Genomic DNA, 26,504 nt, shown 5'->3' on the forward strand with positions numbered 1-26,504 from the left:
GGCTGGGCAGCAGCGGGCGGCGGGCACCGTGGTGGGCGAGGCGGTGCAGCGGTACAGCAAGGAGAAGAGGGATGCCATCTCGCTGGCCATCAAGGATATTAAGGAGGCCATCGAGGAGGTGAAAACCAGGACCATCCGTTCGCCTTACACCCCCGACGAGCCCAAAGAGCCCATCTGGGTCATGCGCCAGGACATCAGCCCCACCAGAGATTGCGATGACCAGAGGCCCGGGGATGGAGACGTAAGTACGCGCGGCCAGGAGAGGAGACGAGTGCGGTGTGGCCTTGTTTGTCATTGGGAAGTGACCAGGAGAGAGATGGTCTGTGGGAATGCTAACCATGTGTCCACCCTAAGCCTCAAAAATAGCGTGCACGTAAGCGCGAGTGAAACACGGGTGGTTGGGAGTTAAAGTGTTAAATGAGCTTATCAGACCATAGAGCAGTGGTTCTCAACTGTGGCTGCTCACCTGGGAATCTAAAATCCTGATTTCTGGGCCACATCCTCCGAGGCCCAGCTACCCTCATCCGAGGATGAGGCCCAGAAATCAGGATTTTAAAAAGATTCCCAGATGATTCTAATGTGCAGCCAAGGTTGAGAACCACTGCCGTAGAGGGATTGCTGTGGATCAGTGGTTTTCAGGCTGCTGCTAGAACACTTGTTCAGAAATGGATTTCCAGGCGCACCCCGCCCCCACCCACGCCTTCCCGCCCCCCTTTCTCATTTAGAAGGTTTGGTGTGGGGCCTGAGAATTTGTAGTCCTGCTTGAATGAGGAAAGCCTTTATTGGAAAGGAGTATTGCTAAGGGGAGAAAGGTGCTATTGTAATGAGGGACGTGGGAGGGAGGACCCGCAATAGGGTAATCTCTGACTCTGAGATCTGCAGGAGCCCCTAGGGTTTGGCAGGAAAGGGGCTTCTTTTATAGGGAAGAGTAAACAAGGCGGGAAAGGATGGGTATGAGGAAGTGGGCAGAAAGCATGGCAGATGAGAAAATGTTTTAACCTGAGACCAGCCTATTGTCCTGAGAGGTTGTTGAGGAGGGATTGTTGACTAGCCAGCGTTCAGAGACCGGGAGAAAGGAGAGGAGCTTAACCAAAGATTGGTTTACAAGCATTTTGTTCTGATTAATCCCAAGTTCAGCTGATCGTCTGTCAGGTAACGAATGGGAACTTAGAAGTCTGTGTCTGGCTTTGTCATAGGTACCAGTGAGCAGGGAGTCTTATCTAAGTCATACGGGGGGTTCTTTGTATTAAGCTGTTTCCGAAACACTTTGGTGGGGGACCCTTAACTTTTGCCGTTCACGGGGCTCAGGTGAGGTTCAACATTGTCACTAACAAGTTCCCAGGTGATGCTGATCTGCTGGTCCCAGAACCACAATCTGGGAACCACTGATGTAAAACAACCTCTGACAGGTTGGGGACAGTTAGTGTGGCCTCCTCAGAGGAAAGATTTTGGAGCGCTTTCCTGCCAGAGTTTCTGCAGTTTGTCACCCACCTGTTCCTCACTGTGGCTTTCAGCAAGTGCTTAAAAGGTACCAGAGTATCCTTCTCATGTCACAAAAGACATGTTTTTGGTTTCAAACTGAATTGTGCTTCTTTGTGAAGAGCTACCAAAAGCTATTGCTGTCCATGTTGACATTTTACTTTTCATTTTTAAAAAACCTATGAAATTTGATAACATGACAAGCTTGGGTGTCACAGTCTATTCAAAATACACCAAGAAGGCTAATCATTGCCCCACTACCTCGCTATAAAGATCCTCTTTCTGCTCCGGCTCTCACTTTCTATTCTCCTGAAATGTTTTAAGCAATTTCATTTAAAATGGGAGCTTGGAGTAAAAGAAGGGTCAGGAGGTTAAATTCAATTTCATTTCATTCTTTACTTTATGAGTGCACTAGACTATTTCTCGGTATACCTTTTGGAGTGAGAAACCATTATTGGAAGCTGTTCTTTTTACTTATACGGAAAGGGCTGTGCAGGTCAGGGAGGTGTGGCTCGCCACCTCTTTTAGTAACAGTCAACATTTGCTGTTGGCTGATTAAATCTCCTGCACCTTTAAGGAAAGGCTGGAAACCTGTAGGAAAAGATCTTCGTGCTCCCCCACAGCAAGGGGGCAGCATTGGGTCAGTTAGTTCCAAGATGTCCTGTATCTCTCTCTCCTGTTTTCCAGACTTCACATCCAAAAGGTTCAAAACAGGGCTGCTCACCTGTAGACTTCCCCTTGACCTCCAGCATTTCCAGGTTCCTCTTGGCTAGGAGGGAGGGACTGCAGCAAGCATTTTGCAAGGAAGTGGAAACGGAGCAGGTTTTCAAAGGTGGGGAGCTGGCAAGAAGCTGGGTTCTACATTCTTTTAGAAACTTGGGAAGAGCTGCAGGAGCGTTAAGTCCAGGTGCTGGCCTCCTCCTTCAGCTTTCCCACATGTACCAGCTCCTGAAAATGACCAGCAAAACCATGTTGTCCCTGCAGCCTCATGATGAACCCCCAGCACAGCCTGCACTAGGGCAGGGCCGAGGCAGGGGGCATCTTCCTTCTGTTCATTTATGCTAAGGCTAGAGACCCGATGCACGAAAATCATGCAAGGGCTATGCCCCCGCCCACCACTGCGACTGCTTCTGCCTCGGCTCCCAACATAGTGGCTTCGTCCAGAAGGTCGTCTGGAAGGTCATCCTTCATCTGGTCTAATTAGCATATCATACTTTTATTATTATAGATAACCACTTAATCCTCTCCTTCATTCCAAAGGTAGAATTAATTATAGAATATCAGGCGATGCTTTAGAAACCCACACTGTCAGAAATTAGGCTTGATGCTAAGAAATAGGTAAGTAAGGCTTATGAATAGTTAATACCAAGCAAATCCCAAAACCTGTGCCTTAAAATATCCCACCAGTCAGTTGTAAGCCATTTAAATTTGTGTATTGTGCTTCATCTGTCATGTGTTTTTATGGGAAAGACCTTCATTTGCTACTTCTTTGATGGTATTATTGGGGGGTGGGGGTGGAGAGGGAGTATATAAATATACATATTCTGTTGATTTACACCTCAGCATCAAAAAATATTTACTGTATACTCATTCCAGTAGAAAATGGGAAGCACTATTAAAAGCAGTGTGGTCTGAAGTCTGTCCAGGAGGTACTTGTTAAAAATACAAATTACTGCCTTTCCCTTCCAAACCAGATTACCTAAGTGGAGCCCAGTGAGCTGGGATTTGGGCATTTTGTTTGTTTGTTTTCTGACTTTGTGTTAAATTGTTTTGTAAATTCTCCCGGCGATTCTTAAGCATATAAAAGATTAAGAATCATTTATTTAAATTTAAAGGAAAGTGTTCTCTGGATAGTTTCCCCATATAATAGTGGTGGGTTTGAGACTTAACTAGTAACTTTTATTAGCACAGGTATGGTTGTTGTTTTTTTTTAAAAAGGGCTGCCCTGCTGTGGTTATGGTCAGCAGACCTGGGGAAGTGGCCCCACAATTCTTATTCCAAAAGCAGTGCATTCTCAGATTGTCATGACCAGAAGCTATGCTGAAGCACATGAAAAACGCCTGTATTACCACTTGCCAGCGATAACTGCTGATAGCTCAGTCTGCTTTTAACATGACTTTTAATTCCCTCGGAACTTGAGCATTCTCCTCTTCACTTGGCGCAAGCGGGCATTTGCTTGCCGATGACCTGTACAGATGCAAAGATAGGATTGCTCATTAGCGAGAACTTATTGATCACATAGGAGATGCTCAGCATGGAGGGAAAATAATTGTTTTCTGAAATTTAAAAAAATACTTATTAATTCTTTGCTTCTAGTGAAGACTTTCTCTTTTTCAGATATGTGTTTGAAAACTGCCTGCCAGCCCCCTTCTTGAAAAGTATCGCTAATGAAGGCCCAGTTCTGAAAAGTTCCACCGCCTAGCAACCTCTTTTTAGGCAACAAAGTGGAGAACAGAGTCCTGGTAGGATCAGAGAGATGGAGGGTAGCAGCACACAGAATTAATTGGATGGTGTTGGCTACTTTGGTGTGTTCTGCAGCTTGAAATGGTGTTCAACTCCTCTCCCTCTTAAAGCTACACTAAAATGATAGTAAAATAATAAAAAACATGTAAAACCACAAGCACCACGAGACAGAGGAAACAGCAGCAGCTGAGAACAACAAAATTTGGGGATACTGGTGGTGCTCCCCACTATTCCCAGTTGTCCTCTTCTGCTGAGCACAGGGAGGACTGTACTGTCCTTCCTCGTTCCCTAGACGTCAGGCCTGGCCCTTGGAATAGGACCAGTGAGCAGAGTTCTCCCCCTGAAGCCTCAGGTCACAAGACTCAGAGCCTCCATCAGCCTGGGTCCCGAGTGAGCCTGATGAGCTGGGCTCCCTGCTGACCCTGTGGAGGTGCAGTGTGAGGGAGGAATCAACATGGGGGATTTGGTGGTTTGTTACCATAGCAGAGCCTGATCCATCCTGACAAATAACTGATAGGTTTCTGTTCCCTCTGCTGAGTGGCCGTAAGGATTTGTGCTATGGACCTTAAGAAAGGCTTGGGAATTCGGGACACCAGCAGTGTTTGAAAGTCAGTCATTAGGAGAGGTTAAATCCGTTGTCCAGCTCGTGTGGGCAGGTTACCTCTCCTCCCCCCGCCCACAGAAGACAGGAGGTACTATGAGAAGAGGGTAAGTCAGAGAAGCTCTGGAAGTGGGGGCACTAGTCGAAGCTGGAAATGGGATGAAGAGCCTGACAGAACACAGGGCTGCTGAGCTGTGAAACTCAGACTGCCTCAGAGTTCTTAGCTGTCAAGCTTAGAACCCACCCGGCCCCGCACCCCAGCAAGAGACTAGAATGTTCCTCTCTGAGGAAACAGACCCAGGAGAAGATACCGACAGACACTCATGTTTGGGGGTTCCCAAACATAGCACCTGGGTCCCTACCAGATCACCCCACAGTAAAGGTTTCTGCCATGCATGAGTTTTTTTTTGACACAGTGAAACAGACATAGACATCCAAGGATCACTAGGCATTCAAAGAACATCTCTAACATGAAAGACAAAGATACAGAAAAGCAAATGAAGAAAGGAACTTGGAGAAATAAAGGCAGTGCTCAGAGCAGAAGAAAACTATAAAACACATCAATATCCTCAGAAAGGAAAGAGAAGATAAGGGAGCCACTAAATTAGAATGCCTTTTTTTAAAATAAGAAAAAGAAATTAATTAAAATATGTGACAGCAGAAATTTAAAATTAACATTTAAGAAATCTTCAGTAGGAAGGTTAGAAGACAAAATAGAGGAAATCTTCAAGAAAGGAGAACAATTAGGGCAAAAGGAATGAAAGTAGTAGGAACATCTATATATATATATATAAATATAAAAGCCTAAGCAACAGTTGACTGGTGAACCAGTCACTCTGATGCACACTGACCACCAGGGGGCAGACGCTCAATGCAGGAGCTGCCCCCTGGTGGTCAGTGCACTCCCACGGGGAAGCGCCGTTCAGCCAGGAGCTGGGCTCATGGCTGGTGAGTGCAGCTACCACAGCAGGAGCCTCTCCTGACTCTGTGGCTGCTTTGGCAGCACTACCAAGCAGCGGCAACAGGCACAGTGGGTCAGGATGAGTGCAAGCAGTGCAGTGCCCGGCCCCAATTCTGGCTCCTCCCTGGGGATTGGGCCTACACTGGCAGTCTGACATCCCCTGAAGGGTCCCGAATTGAGAGAGGGCACAGGCTGAGCTAAGAGACACCTCCCCCTCCCCCGGTGCATGATTTTTGTGCACCAAGCCTCTAGGTCATCGGTTCTCAACCTGTGGGTCGTGACCCCTTTGGGGATCAAATGACCCTTTCACAGGGGTCACCTAAGACCATCGGAAAACACATATATAATTACATGTTGTTTTGTGATTAATCACTATGCTTTAATTATGTTCAACTTGTAACAATGAAATTGGGGGTCACCACAACATGAGGAACTGTATTAAAGGGTCGCGGCATTAGGAAGGTTGAGAACCACTGCAGTAGATAAATAAAATGGAGACATTATGAAAGATTATTTCCTAGAACCAAATGACATGAGATTTCCCTGATTAAAAGGTTCCACTGGGTACCTAGAACAATGAAATAAAAAGACCCACAGAAATTTCAGAAAACTGTGGAAAAAGAGAAGATCCTGCAGGTTTACAAATGATCAGGAATCACAATGGTGTTGGGCTTCTCAGAAAACTGGAGACCTACACACAGTAATTTCCAGTTCAGTGTGAAGGTGGAATACAGATGTTTTTAGATATTCAGGGTCCCAGAAAATATCCCTCCCCTACACCCTTTCTCAGGAAGCTACTAGGCAATTGCTCCCTCCAAATGGGAGCATAAATCAAGGCAGAAGATGCAAGATCTGAGAAATGGGATCCAACACGGGAAAGGGACACCCAGGGTGATGAGGTCAGAGATCACACATGACAGCTGAAAGCAGGCCAAGGCAGCAGCCAATCCAGTGTGGCCCAGAGCTCGGAGGGCTCCACATAGGAGGTTTCCAGAAAGAATGGAAATGAAAGATTTCCTAATATGATTATACTGAGGGGAACCTTAGATTGTTTTAGGAGAATTTGGCATGAATTATTGATTAATAAACAGAAAACTAAATGAATGGGAAAACAATTCAGTTCGTTTTCTCACTGAAAACAATTGTTATACAGGCAAGAAATGCAATAAAAGAATGCATGTGTCTCCACAGGGAAGAGCATATGCATAGTCTTCAGAGTACAAACACTGAATATTGACTAACCAAAAATTGTAATATTGAGAGGGTAAGGAAAGATGCATTAGAAAAGCGGTAAATCCTAGTCTTTTATAGTAGAAGGCAAGTCTAAAATGGAAAAATCGAGGTGAGTCAGTGTAAACACAATGTTCATGAGTATCATACATAGTAAATACTGGAAGAAATGCTAAAAGACTAAGGGTGGAAAGAAATAGGGAAAAGGACCTTTATGTTTGCCATAAACTAGACAGTATTGACTTTTAAAACTATATTCAAGTACTAGATGCCTGGTGCACTGATTCGTGCACCAGTGGTGTCCCTCAGCCTTGCCTGCAGGATCGGGCCAAAACCAGCTCTCTGACATCCCCTGAGGGTTCCCGGATTGTGAGAGGGTGCAGGCCAGGCCGAGGGACCCCACTGGTGCATGATGGGGGCTGGGGAGGGCTCCAGGGTGTGCCCCGCCCTTCTCGCTCAGTCCCGATTGGCTGGACCCCAGCAGCAAGCTAACTTACTGGTGGGATCATCTGCCCCCTGGTGGTCAGTGCACATCACAGTGAGCAGTTGTGCGACCTTAGCATATCATTAGCATATTACGCTTTGGTTGAATGGCTGACCTGTCCACCAGACACTTAGCATATTTGGCTTTTATTATATAGGATTTCTTTGCCTTAAATTAAAAATATCAAAGAGTTGGGATCATTATTCAGGGATCACTCACTACACAGAGGGATCCTTTCATTTTTACTGTCTGTTTTCTTGAAAAAATAGAGAAAGGCAAACACTTCTGTATATTATACGTGCCCTTTTTAGAAAATGACTGTTTTAGTAACTGTTATATGGTAAGGTAAATGTTCTGAGTTTTCCATTTTAATTTCATGGCTTACATTACACACATCAGAGTAAAGAAGTAAAAAGTAGGTCGAGGGCTGTGGCTGTTCTACTTAAGGTGAAGAACCCTAATTGGAAAGTGGGTTTGCACTTTGACAATGCAAAGCCTCATGCATTTGAGAGCTGTGGGCTTGAAAATGGGCTGGAGTTTGGAAACCACTGAACACAGGTGGGAAGGGAGCAGGAAGAATACTGACAACTGCAGAGGTCTCATGTGGGTGCATGCACCGCTCCTCAAGTTTGTATACGTATTTAGGTTCGTGGTTTTCGCTTTAAAATGAAATATTTCGAGATGCTTCCTTTACTGGGGTACATTTAGTGGCCCATCCTACAATTTAGGATCAGCAGTGAATTGCCGTATCTCTGCCAATGGAAAGGAATGCTCGGCGGAAGAGAATTTAGTTGTAACAAAAACAAAATGAGCCATTTTTCTATGAACTGTGAGGACGTGATGTGACCAGGGGAGGTAACTTCTTAAGGACGTAATGATCTTCCTGTTACAACTTCAAAAGGAGAAAGCTTGACCTTGAAATCTCTCTTGGAGAGCAAATAATTCATTTCAATCCTGAGAAAACAAGAGGAAGTTGGAGGATGTGTGCTTTTGCTCTCTCCTCCTGGATATGAAGTATTGGCTCTGATTCCTTTAACTCACCTTTATAGTTTCACCTGTGGGTTCAACGCCAGGCAGGCCCTGTTTCCAGGGCTGGGCAGGAGCCTCCCCACTGACATCCGGCCATGTTGGAATCAGCAGAGCAAGCCTGTCCAATGATCTGCACAGCAGAAGGCCAGGGCGCAAATTACTCTGTGCTCCGTGGCATGAAAGTACGTGATGGGAAAGATTGGTTTTTTTAAACCCCCAGGCTCCAATCTTTTTCGCTTCACCTGACTCCACTCCCAAGAGGAATCTTTCTCAACTTCGTAATGGATTGTCTCACTAGTCAGTGTCTATGTGAAACTGTGCCAAGAAGTGACAGGGCAAGCAGCAGGGAAGAGAATGGACGATTTCGCCGGAGAGAATTTTGCTATCACTTTCCAGATAGAAATGCAGCCCACAGGGCCGCAGTTCGGGTGTCTGACATGCTCTCTTAATAAGTTGGGGCTCAAGAAACTTCCCAGGAGTTTTTAGAAGAATTATGTCAGCTCCCCGAACTGTGCACTCAGGACATTTCCTCTGCTAAGTGCACTGGAAGGAAGGGGAGGAAGGGAAGGGGCAGGGAGAGGAACGGATATGTCAGAGATAATTGAATTCCATATGTAGCCCAATTAAATTCCGGGCCTGTGTAGTCCTGGGGAAATCTGAAATGTGATTTAATCCATAAACGTGATTATCTTCAAAATTAGGAGAAATGCTCCCACTGCAAGTGCAGCTGGCAACATGTTCTTACTACAAAGAAATGTCGTTTCTCGGTCCACTTTCTCTGGAACGCAGGTTTCACTGACCAGTTCCCTGAGCAGCCACAGAGAGAGCGTTGTTTTATTTCACCAAAGGCCACCTCACACTCCTGAAGAGTCCCACTGCAGTTTCTCTCTCCTGCTTGTCCCCAGTGGAGAAGCAGGCTCTTACTGCCTGCTGGCCTGCCTGGTAGGCCTCTTGAGTTGGCCAGTCCCTGCCAGCCGGACACCAGAAACGGATTGAATCAGGCTCAGAAAGCAGGTTTGGGGCCCACCTGGAATGGCTAAAAATAGCTGGGTCCTGTGACCTAGTCGCCTTGGCCTGTCAGTCACTGTCTTTGACACATTTCACCGAGCTTTAGAGGGCAAATCATCCTGGATGTCTAATGCCCTTTGTCTTGGGCAAAGTTAAGGAGATCCCCCCCCTCCCCAGGAAGTAATTTCCTGGTGTAAATTCCCAGTATGACTAAGTAGGTCCCACTGGACTGAGACCATATGGCTCCTTTGGCATGTAAGGATCACACTCCCATAGCTTACTCACTAACCTTGTACTTACAGACTCAAAATCTACTTCTGCTTATCCACACTTGCCTCCATACCACACTTCTTGCCACACTGGCTCTCCCCTCCATCCAGATCACATTTCCCCATTCAACACAGCATTTTTGGAGGTTGGATCTTGGCCTCAGTGTTTCTGAGGCCCAGTCAGAATTGGTAACCAGCAACTTAAACTGTGGACTACAGTGGAACACTTGATTCTTTACTACATTATCTACTTGTCTTACATGCATTAGCCTGTTGCCTCTGGAATTCACTGTCAGGCTTTGGAGGGTAGTGTCTTATCCTCCTCTGTATTCCAGTAAGTCGCACAGAGTTGATTATATGCTCTTCTTCGTTAAGATTTGCCCTGCAGTTGACCTGCTGCACTTACCTTGAGTTGATCACCTGCTTTCTTCCTTGGCTTCAGTTCCCTCATCAGTAAAATGAGTTATTCGATTTATCTTTCAGGATGACTATGGGAGAGAAGGGTTTTTGCAGATACTGAGTTCTCTATGGAAATGTGGAATAAGAACCACAAGTTTGGTGCATTAGTTGCCGCAGTAAGTCAGAGCTCACGCAACATTTAGGGTTGGTCAGTGGCAAGCTGAGTTAGGAGGAGTGGGCTGTTAGCACCCCTTCCTCACCCTCTCCAGGCTGGTGTTTGCTTTCTGCTTTCCCTCCGAGCTCAGATCCCTCCCAGGCCTTTACTGTCCTGCCAGTCCCGGTCATGGACTCCGAATGACCTGAGCTCGCCGCTTCCCCCTTAAGCCGTAATATATCGTCAGCCTTCTTCTTCCAGAGCTGGTCTCATTAAGTAAAACTGAACTGCTAATTGGTGGTAATGGCAACATGCATGGCGCCCTTCAGATAACATTTACCTTTTATTGGCATCTTCAATTCCCAAGGCCAATTGGAGAAAGTATTTTGAGGCAGGAAACCAGTACAGCACTAACACTTCTTACTCAGAAACCAGCCACTCTCTTGCTGAGAAGGAGATGTTGTCAAAACCCTGGGAAGTGAGGGCTGATGTTAACACCTGCCTCGCTGATCGTGTGCACTTTTGTGCCCACCTTTTTTTTCCTTTTTTAATTTTGAGAAAGGTGACGTAAAGAGGGTGGAGGAGCATCCTGGCTTCTTCTGGGCCTTGATTTCCTTGACATCACCTCCCCCCTGTCCTCTCTCCCTTCCCCTCTGCCCTGAAGTCAGCATCAACCCACGTGGATTTTTCCTTCTCACTGTTGCTAAGAAACTATTGACCAAGGTCAAGTGCACATGCTAATTCATTAAGGCTTGTTAGCAACATATTATCCTGTTGACCTTGCGGTTGTATTGTCAGGCTTACAAGGGCGAGTAAAAAGAACTGTTTTACTGCTGGAGGATTCTGTGCTCCTGAAGGATTCCTGTCAGCTCTTCTGAGTTGAGAAACTTCTTCTTGCAAATCCACACCTCCTCAGGGAGTTCCAGCCAGCCAGTTTTTCTGGGGTCTGGATAGCAAGGGGTGGAGCTGAAATGGGATCTCAAGTCAAGCAGGTAGACTTGAGGATGAATTTATGTTGTGTTGGGGCCTGATTTCCCCAGGTGGATCAGTTCCTAGCTGGAATATGATGTTCTCTGCACATGTAGGGGCGAGGGTGGGGGGAGAGGTCTAGGATAGTTAGCTTCAGTCTGTGTCCACCTGTGGCCCGAACAGGACTAGACTCCATGCATCCTTATCTCCGACTGCTCTCTGGGCCTCCTATGAAGAGCAGGCATCCCAGGGTTGGCTCTAAAACCAACTTGGTTCTTTTATATGGTTCAGACGTTTTAGAAAATAGTTGGCTGCCTTAACCAGTGTGGCTTAGTAGGTGAAGCATTATCCCCTGCAACAAAAGGTTGCGTGTTTAATTCCCAGTCAGGGCATATGCCCAGGTGGTGGGCTTGATCCCCAGTTGGGGGTGTGCAGGAGGCAGCCAATCAATGTTGCGCTCTCACATCGATGTTTCTCTCTCCCTCTCCTCCCCCCTTCTCTAAAAATCGATAAAAATATAAATAATTAAAAAATAAAGTTGGCTGGCAGACCTTCCAGGTCGGCATCCCAGAAGCATAACCTTAGAACCAAAGGATCTGCTCTCAGGACAGCAGCAAGGGGCCCCAGTGTGTTTTACCAAGTAGACCTCAGAAACCGATAGGACACCTCTCCTTAGACAAGTGAATGGTATCAAAGGAATACCACGCTGCTCTCAATCACCCACCATGCAAAGTGCCGTACAGTCATTGAGTTGAGTTATTATAATTGTTACAGATGCTCCCTGCCAACACGTTTGGGATTAATCAAGCACTATTGACATCTAGGACATTGTCTGTGAGTAAGAAATAGGGTGTGGCCACAAAGCTCTGCTGTGGCCTGTCATTTGTCAGTGAGCCAGAGGGAATTGTGACTACAGTCCCTAGTCACAAACTGAGAGTCCGTCTCACAATTTGTCATCCACTCATTCAACAAATATTTTCAAGTTCACCCTATAAATCAGGCACTGTGCAGGACACCAGGATACAGCAGCAACTGCAATTCAGGCTCTGGCTAGCGTAGACACAAGCCCTGCCCGTGCAGAGTCTGTGATCTACTTTAGTTGAACCCTCAGCCAAACCCCCAAGCTTCCTCTGCTCTTGAGGCTTTCATCTGAAGCCTTATTTGGTGTTTTCGCTATAGCTAGCTACTGCTGTGTAACACATTGTGCAGAACTTGGTGGCATACAGCAGGCCACATTGATTTTCTCACAGTTCCTATGGTCCAGAATCTGGCGTGGCCTCGCTGGCTCTCCGCTTGTGGTTCTCTCAGAGGCGGCAATCAAGGTGTCAGTGGCCTGTGGTCATCTTAAGGCTCTCCTGGGGAAAGACCTGCTCCCAAGAGCATGTGCTTGTTCAGATCCGCCTGGGCTGTTGGACTAAGGGTCTCAGTTCCCAACTGACCAATGGCCAGAGGCATCCCTGGTTCTTTGCCATGTGGGCCCTCTCCTACGTGGCAGCTCACTTTAAAAAGTATGCAAGACAAGGTGACCATAGTGTCTTAGAGCAAGATGGAAGTCACCGTCTTTTGCACAAGGGTGTGAATACCTGGAGGTGTGGGGATTGTTGGAGGCCATCGAGAAGCCTGCCTAACATTTTGGTATCTGTCATTACCTTTTGCCAGCAAAGAGCTGCTGGCTTAAAACCTGAGGACACAGCCGCTGCTGGCCTTGTCCGCCATTCCCAACTCAAGGGCTGTATTTGTTTGTCTGGCTGATGAGAATAGGCAGATCTGCAGATTCTGAAATGATAGAACAAAGCTAACATGGTGAAAAAGGGAACAATTGTGTGAGCCAGCACAGAGATGAAGCAGGTGGCCATGCCAGAGAAAGTTGAGGCTCAGGAGCGCCTGTGGAAATGGGAAAGAGGAGGATTGTCCTGAAGGAATTAGCATGTCCATGTGGATTCTTCATAAGGAGATGGATTTTAACTTTATTCTCAAGGGACTGCCAGGGTCAAAAGAATTCGCTGTTGAGACTCATTTGAAAGTTAAGGCAGAGGTTTTCAACCAGTGTGCGGATGATCCCCTGAATTTTGGGGATGGGGTGAACTGGGCCACCAGGTACATTGCCTTCACCTCCAGCAGCTTTATCTGGGGCTCCAGCGCTTCTCTAGTTGGCATGTGTCATGATGCAAAACAAGTCGAGAGGCAGAGTTAAGGGGTCTTGATGGTGCAGAAAAACAGAAGAGGACAGACCTTGAGGCTGGCTGTCATCTTGGTGCCTTGGTTTCTCCCTCGGGTGTGGCGTGTGGATCCTGTTCTTTATGATCCCATCTCAACCACCTCCTTGTGGCAGGTGAAGTTTTCCATCCCGGGTGTGATCCATTATTGATGAGGCATGGAGAAGGCAGTGGTGAATAATTAAACAGGTTTCAGGTGCAGATTGAACATTAAAGGGAAGGAAAGAATGAAAATAAGAGAGCCAGGAAAAGCATTCTGAATCCTGTCACACCAACAGGACACTATATGTAGACGCTTTCTATAACTTTCCAGAAGGCCTAGCAGGGGTTTTTGCAGTCTATCTGATGGTTTTAATCTTGTGTGTGATGGTAGCGCTCTAGTTAATAACTGAAAAAATTGTAAGCTTTCCACAGCAGCAGTGAAGATTATAACAGCTTTAGCCTGTCTGGAGTGGTTCATGAATCCAAACCACATTTTAAGTGATAGAGGGGGAAATGGCTTCACCGATGAGCTGGGGAGAAATAAATGATAGGGATGTTCAATCTGGGAATCAAGAAATTTTTCTATCATTTAAATAATAAATGGAAAGATGAAAGTGTTTTTGAGAGATGCCAAGTACTGTAAATTAGGAAAGAATACCTCCTGCCCTGCTCACCATTCTTGAATGGGGGCATCACACTGACCTGGATTATAGTAGGTACAGTCCAGCTGCCAGCAAGAGTAGTCAGAAACAGTAGATCAGGTCAAAGGGGAGGGTGAAGGGCCCAAGGACACTCTTCCTCCCATCTTGTTCCCACTCTGGCCTGCAGAGTTGTCCACCGCAGAGGACCCTGTCCACCAGCACCGGTGGATTGTCCAGCTGTCAGTTGTTCAAGTCCTTTGCTTCTCTTTCTTCTACCTTATGACCCTATCACAACCCGTTAACTAAACAGGTGGACTTGAGAGACCTGTCGGCATGCTTGATTAAGAGTTTGGTGAGGGAGAAGGCAGAATCCGTGGGTTAGGACAAGCCTCTTGGATGCTCGGTGCCTTTCCTCTTTCATGCATCCACACACTTCCCCGTTGACATGGATCTTCTTTATGAAGTAGATTCGCTCTGGGAGATCTGTCTGCCTCCTGTCTTCTGCCTCCAGCCCACCTCTGTTGCCATGAGGTCCCCCAGCCCAGCTTCACCCTTATTTCTTGACATTCCTCTAGTCGGCTAAGGAACAGCAGATATGGTCCAGCTCTTGAACCCAACTTGGGCTTACTCATTGGTTTGGGTCATACCATGCTTGCTTTGGGGGCAGCTTTCTTTTCTGTGTTTATAAGCTGGTTTGCCACACCCCCTCATTCAGACTACAGTGCAAGGATGTTGAAGGCACACAGGAAGAGGCAGTGAGGGGCTACTCCCAGCATCCCCTGTCCCCAGAAGCCCAGGCCCTGGCTGGCCACAGTGTTCTCTTAGAATTCCCAGGTGCGTTCTCACGCAGGTTCGGAGAGATCCTTTTTCTCAGCTCCCACCCCTTCCTTCCGCAGGAGCGGGGTGCTGTTTTCACAAGTTCTGTAAACTTTTCACAAGTTTAAAGTGTGTGAAAGTTTCTGGTAGCACCTTGGAACCTAGTTTATTTCCCCAGAAATAGTAGGTGTCACTGCCAGAGGGGGTGGGCCGGCCCCTCCGGAGAAACATCAGGTGATGATGCTCGACCAGTAATGCGTGGCTGTCTGCGCCGTTGGGCGGGGAGGGGTTCGTGTGCGTGGGTCAGGCTCCCGGGGAGGTGGTCACGGCTCCTGTTACAAGTTGCATTATTGACGGGGGCATCTAACACCACTGGAAACAATCCGCTGGCCGGGCAGGGAGGTCAGGAGTCAGTCTCAGCTCCCAAGTGGATGCGCCAGCGCTGGCCCTGCTGCCCAGAAAGCACCCGTGAAGATGGAGAATTTTTGGATGTACCAGTTTGAGTGTTACGAAGATGAGGTAGGTGGATCCCCAGGCTTCGGCATGATGTTTATTGCTTTGCTTTTGCTTTTCTCCTCCTGGTCCTGTCAGAGTGTAAGTTGTTCTCTGTGCTTCTATCAATAGTAGCAGTGAATGGACAGAGCAGGAATAGATCAGGAGAGTGGGCTGTATCCAGGCCCGGAGAAATGGAATCAGGTTTGCCTGTTGCCTGGAAGTCCCAGATAACCTGCCGAGAGAAAAGGCTGTTTGATCACTTAGAAAGATGCCGTGCCCTTTGCTTTCCCCATCAGCGGTGGGCGGTTCCTCTCTCTGTTCCAATAGATGACTAACGTTGGGCGCTCTAGCCTCCGGTTCCTTGCTCTGTGTTGTGTCTTTTGCTTCCAACATGCTAATGAACATGCATGGAGATCAGTGCCTTGCACATTAGGAACTGCTTTGTTAGTAAATGAGGTGCTGGGCGTAATGTACCTGGTACAGTGCCTGGCACACAGACAGCCCTCCTTAATTGTCCTTACTTAGCTGGTGATGCGTTATTACAGCAAATCGTTTGCATCTCTTAATACAACTGAGTGACTTGGGCTTTTCCTCTGACTGGCCTCAGGTCAGGTGGCCTGGGAATGAAAGTGCAGGCAGACCATCAGGAATGGAATGGACTTAGAGGGGGAAATGAATAACAGGCTCCCTCGTTTGTTCATCCTAAGTGTAAGGCATTTCAAACAAATACTGTGAGGCTGTTTCAAAGGGGACAAGACAACCTCTGTTTATAGATCAGCTTTATCAAATGGTAAGTTACCTCACTTTACAAGGATGACTCTGGTTCATAGTTCACTGGTCGGCTGTGTTTGTTTTTTGCCTTTGAGAACATGGCTTCAGAAGCCAGGAGCCCCTGTGATGGTTATAAAATGAATTATTTGTGTGGCACCCCAATGAAAGCACCCGCTATTTGAGGACATTGCTGCAGTGCAAGGCTCTCTGTGAGGTTCAAGGTGGCCCAGGTCTTCACCCAACAGCCCTTCCACAGGTTTAAGGGGCATGGGCCTGGGTACAGGACCACTCTCCCTATGGGGAAAGAGAGAATGGAAATAGCTAGAATATTTTAACTGACAGTGATCTCAAAATGTTCTGTTGGTATTAATTGAATTCATTATGAATGTGTATATAAAACACTTCATTAGGCCCAGGCCATTATCATTTTAATGACATAATTATGCCCCTAGAATGCCTGTGCTCACCACATCCAGGAAATACAAATGTGCATTGATAATATAGTTTGAATTGAGGATGAAAAATTATGGATTTCTTCACCAGTTTCAATTTTTAGAAGCACAAACATATCTTGGAGCAAGGAAAAACCAATCATATATTTTTAATAATTCTAAGATGGAATAAAGTTAATTTAAAACAACTTAGATCAGTGAGGAAAGCAATGCATATTTAATTGAGAAAAGAGATAAAGCTGGATAATCCAATACTCATAGTGGAAAAGCTATATGAAGACATGGAAACTAGAGAAGCCCCACGTGTTCCCTGAGATGGAAGTGACCAAAAGAATGGACGTGGGTGCCATGGGCTGCCCTGGCTGACTACCTGCCATATGTAGAAGGGGATGGAGCCAGAGTGATAGGCTGGAAAGGAATTGAATGACCAGGTGTTGATGACAGTCCTTATGAAATGCCACCTTTGAGAACACCTGTTCTGGCTATGTCTGCAGTACTTACCATCATATGCAGATGCATAATTTGTAAGCAGTGTCTGCCAAAGAAGGGAGACAGACCATGATCAGGAACCAGTGAAGAGAACCATGCTGTCGCCATGGACCGAGAGGGTATTATGCTCAGTGAAATAAATCAATCCGAGAAAGGAAAATACCATGTGACTTCACTTATATGTGGAATCTAAGGAACAAACAAACAAGCAGAATTCAAACGGACTCATAGATACAGAGAGAGAACTAGTGGTTGCCAGAGGGGAGAGGGGCTGGGGGGCTGGGTGAAAGAGGTGAAGGGACTGAGAAGCACAAATTGGGCCCTGGCCAGTGTGGCTCAGTTGGTTGGGTGTCACCCCGTGCACTGAAAGATTGCTGGTTCAATCCCTGGTAGGGGGTGTGCAGGAGGCAGCTGATCAGTGTCCCACTCTCACAGTAATGTTTCCCGCTTTCTCTCCTCTCTTCTTCTGTTTCTAAAAATCAATTCAAAAATCTTTTAAAAAAAGAAGCACAAATTGACAAATTGGTAGTTACAAAATAGTCACTGGTATGTGAAGTAGAGTGTAGGGAACATGGGCAATTATAACTAGAGGCCCGGTGCATGAAATTTGTGCACTGGGGAGAATCCCTCAGCCTGGCCTGTGCCCTATTGCAGTCTGGGAATCCTCATGTGAAAGAGGTGAAGGGATTAAGAAGTTCAAATTGGTAGTGACAACGTAGTCATGGAGATGTAAGTAAAACATACTTGTAGGGAATATAATCAATAATATTGTGATAACTGTGTAGGGTGCCAGTTGGGGTACTGAAAATATCGGGGCGAGGGCCCCTGTGTAAAGTATATGCTTGTCTAACCACTGTGCTGCACACCTGAAACCAATATAAAATAAAATTGAAATAAAAATGCATTAATACCTAAAAAATAAAATAAAATCATGCTGTTATTGAACATTCACATTAAAAATAAAAACCAGCGAAGAGAACCCTGAGTTGCGGGTGGGTGTGAACATCTAGGTGAGTACATAACGACAACGTGCTCAGAACCTACTCTGTACAGAAGCCGATTCTGTGTTTCCTTTTCCTGTGGTGCAAAAGGATTGGTGCCAGGCATCCTCCCATATCTTCAACACATTCATTGAACTCCTGTTGCATATTTTATGGGAAATCCTGTATAAAGCACTTGGAGAAGAAAGCACGTAAATTATTCATAAACCCTGCCTTTAATGGTGCTTATTAAAATATTTGTAATTAAAATATATTATAAATATTATATAGTATTATGATATTTTTATAAAATACAAAGGAAAACATGATGCATCATAAGAATGGCACATAAAATACAAGCAATTCTCCTAGGAGATGGATTGCTCTCCCTAAGGATTGGGAAGACTTCATGAAAGAAGTAACATTTGAAATGGGCTTATGGAGGCTCATGGACCTGTGGAGTGCAAAGGAGTGTAAACAAAGGCATTGAGCAGAAATTCTCAGGTGGGTGAGGGAACAGAAAGTAGTCCCGTTTGGCTTGACGACAGACAGTAAGAACTAGAGGGGGGAAATGGCCAAGAAACTAAGGCCATACCCTGGAGTGCCTTTAGCGCCAAGGTAAAGAGTCGATGATTTTTTCTGCAAGCAAAAAGGAACCACTGACATTAAATGGGGGAATGACTTGCTCAGAGCTTGTTAAAACTGTGTTTAAAATGAGAGTCAATAGGTACTTAATGTGATGTCTGTGGCTGTCAGTTTGGGCTGCTGTAATAAGATACTATAGAGTGGATGACTTAAACAACAGAAGTTTCTTCCTCACAGTTCTGGTGCCTGGGAGGTCTGAGATGAGGGTCCAGCATGGTCCCTGGGAAGACCCTCTTCCTGGTTTGCAGATGGCCATCTTCCTGCGGTGTCCTCGCGTGGCAGAGAGCAGAGAGAGGGGAAGCCAGCTCTCTCATTTCTCTTCTTATAAGGGCACTAATCCCATCATGAGAGCCCCACCCTCTTAACCCAGTTACCTCCCAAGGCCCCATCTCCAAACACTATCCCATTGAGGGCTAGGGGTTCAACATATTAATCTGAAGGGGACACAAACATGCAGTTGATAACACTAGTGAAGAAAGTTCAGAGCTCTTGGTTGCTCAGGTCTCATATAGTATGTTGAGGCAGTTTGGTGACTTAAAAACAAATAAACAAAAAAACAAAGCACCCTATTCAGGTTCTGAGTTCCACATAGGTGAAATTACTACAAGTAATGCAGTCCCAGATAGACTTGGTAAAATGGTGTAATTTTTAAAGAATTATTTTCTCCTAGCCTTTATTGGAGTGAAAGTGTTGATTCTCTTTTGTAAATCGATCACCATAACATTGTCACCACCCATTTTCCAGAATGCCGTCTTGAGTGGCAGACAGTGGCCATGCCAGCAATTGCAGACAGTCATTGTCCAGTCTTAGCTAGTGATGAGCTGCTCTTACCAATATACCAGTTAGGGTCTTGGGACTTAGAAATTACCTTAGCATCTTTGTGGTATGACTTTATAGAGCCCTTTGTGTGCTTTTTAATTTTATCCATGAATAAAATTTTAATAAGAAAGGAAACAAGAAGATGAGATAAAGAACACATCCCCATGGCTGTGAGTTTTCCTTGTACGCATTCTCCCAAAGGGGTGAAATAATTTTTGTAACCGTGGGAACCGTAAAACACTTGTTGAATATTGGTCAAGGGCTTGGTACGTGCTCAGGCACTGAGCTGATCCCATGTGCATGTTGGCACCAACAAATCCTCATGTCAGCCCCAGGAGGTGGGTAATGACTGTTTTCCCCAGTTCGCAGGAACCAACGCCTCGATTATCGGTCACTGCTCTGAGCCACTCTCCAGCTTGGCCCTCTTCAGCTTATCAGATTCTGCTTTATATTTATTTTTGCAGTATTTGCACTTCTCTGCAATAAGTGTGCTGTTTGGGGAGTATTTTTGGTTTTGCCTTTTAATGCCAGATGGTCCCCACAGTCAACCGAGACCAGCTGACAAAGACCTGCACCAGGTGGATGCCGGTGTTTGGGGAGGAGGACTGGCGATGGGCACTGACATGGTGAGCAGCTGGCTCTGTGGCAGCTGTTTTTGTGCTGTTGTGACTTTTGCTTTCCTCAAGGACTCGGGCAGTGACTACTGGCTGCAGAGGACAAACTTCGTGCGTTTCTAGGTCTTTCTCCTCTGCTGGACCAGGAGGTCTTGGGCACAGGCAGAGATCTGGGCTCCCTCAGATCCTGTCTGCACTTCCGTGTTCAATAAATGAATGAGTGGGCCCCGTAGAACTCATATGTTTTGTGTCTTTTGACTAGAATTCCCCCAAAAGGCTTCCAAGCTCTCCGTACACCTTTCTCGGTCACAGCTTTGATCTCAGTCCTGCTTCGGTCCCTTCGTCGCCCTGACAAGAACTCTGTCCGCTTGGGAAGAGCCAGGGGCCTCTGCCTCTCCTTCTGAGAGTTTCTCATTCTCAAACCATCGACGTTTCCAGATTGCTCTCTTCTCTTCAGCAGATGTCCACGGGTGACAGAGGATTCAGGGAGAGGAGAGCATGAGAGTGACCACTCAGTCCCTCAGTTACCTCTTCCAGTGCAGCAGAAATAGCTGGGGTGTGCCTAGATTGGGCTTCTTCAGGCCAATGACTCACAAAGAAAACACCCTCTGGGCAGAGCAGGTGCTGCTTGTCATCAGGCGGGCTCCAGTCACTGGTCCCTGTTCTCCTCTTCCGCTCATTTCTCACTCCCTGCAGAGCTGTCCTCCCTCCTCCCTATTTCTGTTTCCAGTACCTTCTCCTTCCTCCTTATCCCTTCCCACCCTACTTCTTGAAGACTGCAGGTTTCCATCACCGTTCCCACGAAGCACTGCCTGATACACACCTCTCCCCTCCTGCAGAATTGCTCCCTCCCAACCCCATGGACAGATTAACATCCTAGCCACCTGCCTTCCCGTGTCTGACTCCTCCCATTGTCTTGGAAGGGCTGGAGGACAGGACCACAACATCGCTTTCCTCTTGGTCCCTGGCCAGTGTTAGGAACACAGATAGGATCTGAAATTCTGGGGAAGGAATAAGTGAAAAGGAGTAGTGACTCGTGTGATGCTCTTCCCCCTCTAAGTATAGCCTGAAAGTTCCTTCAGCTACTGGTCCCAGGCCTGCCACCAGTAATGGAGTACTGGGCCCCAGGAGACGTTCGGTCGGAATTTAAATGAATAATCACCTCTCCCTCTGGATGCTTCCACATCCTTAGGCTTCCTCTGACCCAAGAACTATCCATCTCTCGTCCTGGTATAGGCAATCCCAAGTCTTAGGGGAGGGAGCGGTGCTTGGGGAGATCTCAGAGCTGCTGCAGTGAACTTAGGCCATAGTTGTAGAGAGTCCTCTGGAACACAATCTGCAGAAGAACAGTTGTTAAGCTTCAGGAGGCCCCTGGGATGACTCAGAACAGGGAGTTGGTGAGCTGTCTTTGAAGACGACCTCGTATAGCTGTCCATGTGGCACTTCCCTTTGTGAATTGCTGAGCCCGCGTTTGCTTCTCACAACTGGTCCCATTTGCCTAAAATTGAATATCGATTGAGTGACCCAGAAGGCCTGAGGCTCCAGGCAGAGCAACGTGTAGTAATAATGTTTACTTTTGTATCATATTTCAGTGGTTAAAATTTGCCTCTAACACACATTCTTCGGTAGTAAAGAGCATTATCCAATTTCTGGTTTTCTCTCCACTTTTGAGAGTAGCAAGGCAGAGGTTGGAGGTAAGGGGCAAAGGGCTTTCCAAGCAGATATCTGAGCTGCGTTGATACTAGCATCTTTGTTTCGGCTCCATGGAGGCTGTGTCTGCTCCAAAGCGTTTGTCCACCGTGGCTTTGTGGGCAGTGGTGTGGTGAGCAGAAGGCTTCCGCTGGTGGGGTCCTCTCTCGTGTTGGGACTGCTTTCTGCTTCAGAAGAGCTATGCTGGCACTAAGGTCAGGACCTTCTCAGGCAAAGACTTTTTCTAACTCAAAATGCAGATACCATTCTACACAGAACAGCGTAGGGGTGCTGTAGCAGAAAGGGCTTACCATTGACGATTTAAAAATAAGAAAAGGGTGGTGGCTGATCTGCATTCTGTGCAAGTCAGAAAACATGGCAAAGCTGCAGACTACATTGAAGTCATTTATGCATTGAAGTCATAAATGTTTGCTGAGTGCCTACTGTTTATGCGACCGAGGCCAGGCACTTGAATTACAGTGATGAATAAGACAATATCCCTGTCAAAGAGCTCCTGTTACTTTGTTTCTCCTGTTTCTTTGTTACTAATGTTGTGGCCCCACCCCATAACAAAGAAACAGAATTTCTGGAGAATGAGGCCCAGAAATCAGGATTTTAAAAAGATTCCCAGGCGATTCTAATGTGCAGCCAAGGTTGAGAACCACTGCTCTAGATGGAAGTAATGAACTGCACTTGCAAAAAGGAAACATGAATGAGCTCATCTGTGTGCCGAAGGCTGGAGCATTGAGTGTCTGAGGGGCTGTGGGCCCTGACGAAGGTCGGTGTGGGGCCTGTGAGAACTTCAGGGAGGGCAGTGCCCACCACGGTTGCCTTTGTGCCTCTTGTCTGGGTACTGTGGTGGGCACCCAGGGGTCTGACCTGCTCTCCCCCACCCCTGCGTACTGTTTGGATAAGCTGTCCACTCAAATCACCCTGAGTTGATCCAGTGCCACCGCGTTGCAAAGAACCCATTTTTAGAAGATTTGCAACAGAAAATAATCAAAGAGATAGGAACTGTGGGACTCTTTGGGAGGGTTGCTGTGTTTTTAATGAAGGTGACACACTGCCTTTCAAACCAAGTAATTAAAGAAAAGCCAGCTGCACTGGCTTTCCCAGGGACTAAGACCCTTAAAATTCTTGTGACAGAGGCAAGTGCTTGGGGGGAAATAGAGACACATAAATATCTAAGGAAGCCCTTCAAATTTGAAAAATTGGGAAATTTTAAAGGCATTAAATTCTTATGAAGACTTTACTACATTAATTTCGAGTAGGCTACACATAGAGCTAGCTCAGCAAGTACCCACCACTCTCCTGGGTGCCGAGTGAAAAATGCTGTGTTCCTTTTTAAAGGCACGCAAGGCTGTTTCCTTGCACCCCATGCCTCAGGGCCCGGCGCGCTTTATGTCTGCTGTTTCCCTGGGCTTTTCTGCACAGCAGCTGCTTTCTGCATGTGAATGTCTTAGAGACTCAGTGGTCCTCACCTCCCCGCTCAGAATCAGGAACATGGGCTCATGGGAAATAAATCCACGTCTCACAGCAATAGGCTGGGACCACACAACATCTCAGTGTGAAGAATTCTGCATTTCATCGCATCCTCTTTCAACCCATTTGGTGCCTCTGTGTTTCTTGTAATTCAGACTTTCGGGAAAAGATTTCGTATTTTTACGATTTCCCATACTGCTTGCTCACCGAGGTCCCTCTTGTTTTTTAATGTGCCCCCTTCCCTCCTCAGCACCACTGCGTTGTGGAACATTCTCGCTTTTCACACAGAGGTACTTCACTGCTGTCGGTGCCTCGGCTTCCCCTAGGGAGCCAATGCCATGATATCAGGTGAGATTCAAGCAATCGTTGCTTCCTTTCCCCAGGACTTACCTCCCTGTCCACATCCCCACGGTTCCTCAGAGGACAGATGTTGTGTGGGTTCCGTTTTATGTCCTCCATCAAACATCACCAACAAACCGCGAAGCAGAGCATTCTTGCTCTCAGAGGACCGTCGCTACAGAATTCATAGGCATCTGTGGCTCACCTGGAGATTCCCTCCATCTCCCAAGGTTTCTGGAGCCGACAGGAAGGTTCAAGGATCGGCTAGGGAGGAACTTCAGAGCCGGGGTTAGTCCCGTGCCTGCTTGCTTGCTTCGGTCATTTATTCAGCACGTATGTATGGAGCACGTGCTGTGTGTCAGGCTTCCAGGAGGGTCTGCCTGTGTCAGGAGGCTGAGGCCGTCACACATGCTGGGGGCCATGCTCCCCGATCCTGTTTTCAAGCCTTATTTTGTTCATGAAAGATTTTTAAAAATTTTAAATCATTGTTGACATAGAATATTACCTTAGTTTCGGTGTCTAACGTAACGACGCAACATTTATATACTTTCCGAAGTCATCACCACAGTAAGTCTAGTAACCATCTGTAGTCATACATAGTTCTTACAATATTACTGATGACACTCCCTGTGCTGTACACTCTATCCCAGTGACTTATCTTATAATGAAAGTTTGTATTTCTTAATCCCCTTTCCCTGTTCCACCCGTCACCCTACCTTCCTCCCCTCTGGCAACCATCAGTTATCTATCTGTGAGTTTGTTTCTGTTTCATTTTGTTTGTTCATTTGTTTTGTTTTTTAGACTTCACATGTAAGTGAAATCATACATATGGCATTTGTCTTTCTCTGTCTGACATTTCATTTAGCCTCATCCCCTCTAGGCTCATTAATTTTGTCACAAATACCAACATTTCATTCTTTTTTATGGCTGAGTATCATCATTGTGTGTATGTGTATGTATGTGTATATATATGTCTATATGTATATGTATTTGTATGTGTATATGTATATGTATGTGTGTATGTGTATGTGTATATGTATGTGTATGTGTATATGTATCACATCGTCTTGAGCCACCCGTCTATGGGTGACACTTAGTTGCTGCCATACCTTGGCCACTATAGTCAGTGCTGCAGTGAACATGGGGGTGCAGATACCTTTTTGAATTCATGTTGTTGTTTTCCTTTGGATAACTACTAGAAGTGGAATTGCTTTAAATATATCACTTAACAGAATGTTTGGACTTTTCTAAGGACAGCCAAGATAATGCTGTTTGGATGCTGAAATTTCTCTGAATTTTCAGTGGTTTAAGTCACAAAAGATATTTGCAATCTGAACTGACTAGGAAAATACAGGTGGTGCAGTTTCCGGTCATCAACATCAATCCCAGCTGCCTCTTTCAAAATACAGGCTCTAATTTTCCTTTTTTTCACTCAGATCTTCTTGAGCAGGTGATCTATCCGGCGTTTAGTACCCAAAGTCTTCGTGTCCTTCAGTAAGAAAAACTTTTAAAGCACCAACGTGTGTGTATTAGCGTTTTCATCTAGAACTTTAAGTTTGCCTTTCAGATCTTGCTGTGTTTAATTAACACCTGGCCTGAGGGGCTGGGGGAGCCGAGCTCTAAGGGCCCCTTTGAAAACATGGCAGGAATTTAAAGGAAAGCCGGGCAGACCCAGGCCTGTTACATACATTTGGCAAGTCCTTTCCAAAGCTCTCTTCCCACCCGAATGCTGGGTGGGTCGTGCGCAGCTGTCTCCTCGTCCCTCCCTGCAGGCCGGGCGCTCCCCAGCCCCTCGGGTTCTCACTGTGTTGTTCCCTTGCCTCTTCCAGTCTCCCTCTCCGGGCAGCTCCTCGCCCCTGGGCGCAGAGTCTTCAAGTACACCCCTTCATCCCAGTGACCCCGCGGAAGGCTCCGCCAACAAAGAGGTAGGGTGCTGCTTCCTCTCAAAAGCCTCCAGCCCTTTGTCCTCCATCCTGATTCTGGCCTGTGCCTTCTCCAGCCGCCCACGGAGCTCCTGTCCCCAGGGATCCTGGGGAGAAACGCTATTTTCTCCTCCCCAGTGTGGAATGGGGCTACCAGTTGGGTAGCCAGTAGCCACAGCTGTCTGTTTTCACTGAGAAATGAAATAAACTCGCTCCCCAGGCACACTAGCCATAGTGCAAGTGCTCAGTAGCCACCGTGACTAGTGGCCACCGTGTTGGACTGGGGAGATTGTGGGACGTTCCCACCAGTGGACAGTGCTGGGCATCCGCGAGTCTCTGTGGCAGCATCCTGCCTCGGGTACCGTGGGCTGACAGCACTCTGTGGTTTGGGACATGGGTTGATTTTTTTTTTTTTTAAATATCCCGTGATTTCCAGCCCAAGTGAAATATCTTTCCTGACGACAGGGTGATCACTTGTCCTGGTTTACCTGCGATGGTTCCAGATCACACCTGCTGTCCCACTGCTCACCTGGTGAGCACCCTTCTCACTCCCGAAAGCAGTGCCGTTCAGAGGCCCGGCCGCAGCCCTGGGAATGTTCCGCTCTGTCCTGCCCTCCGGGGGAGTCACCAGCCACGTGTGACTAGCAAGCCCTTGGCCCATGGCTGGCGGGGCTGAGGACCTGACTTTTTCATTTTATTCCGTTTCAGTGAACTCACATAGCCACGTGCGGTGAGGGGCTCCTGGACACTGCAACCTCTAGTGTCCCTTTAGACAATAAATCATACTGCCGCCTGCTGAGGGAGGCCAAACGGAGCTCTGGTGGGGAACATGTAAGCAAGACGATGTTGCTTGCTCCCACTGAGGTTCCTAGGGCTGAAAGGGCAGGTGTTTCCCTGAGGGGCGCCACTGCCTTCCCCAGCACCGTCATCTTTTGACACCCAGCTGACTGCCACCCCCACCTCCTGGGAAGCCAGCATCAGGTGAATACTGGCCTGCGTCACAGTCTGCGTGTGGGCCCAGCTGGCTCTAACTATAGAGGCTGCCTCGTCCACACCGAGCGTATGCATTAGGGAGGTTAAACCACAGAATGAATGGTTGTTTCTCT

General features: G+C 46.8%; 1 protein-coding gene across 1 annotated transcript in view; it reads left to right on the plus strand.

Annotated features, from left to right (window-relative positions):
• Nucleotides 1-4: 4 nt before the first annotated feature.
• Nucleotides 5-26,504, plus strand: part of APBA1 (amyloid beta precursor protein binding family A member 1) — a gene marked incomplete at its 5' end in the record, with an annotated part of 61,438 nt that continues 34,938 nt past the window's right edge. The window contains 2 exons of the mRNA XM_006765304.2: nt 5-241; nt 25,306-25,401. Coding sequence (XP_006765367.1) covers nt 5-241; nt 25,306-25,401 — 333 coding nt within the window. The remainder of the gene's footprint in view (nt 242-25,305; nt 25,402-26,504) is intronic.

The sequence above is a fragment of the Myotis davidii genome, unplaced genomic scaffold, assembly GCF_000327345.1.
Source record: "Myotis davidii unplaced genomic scaffold, ASM32734v1 scaffold616, whole genome shotgun sequence".
NCBI lineage: Eukaryota > Metazoa > Chordata > Mammalia > Chiroptera > Vespertilionidae > Myotis > Myotis davidii.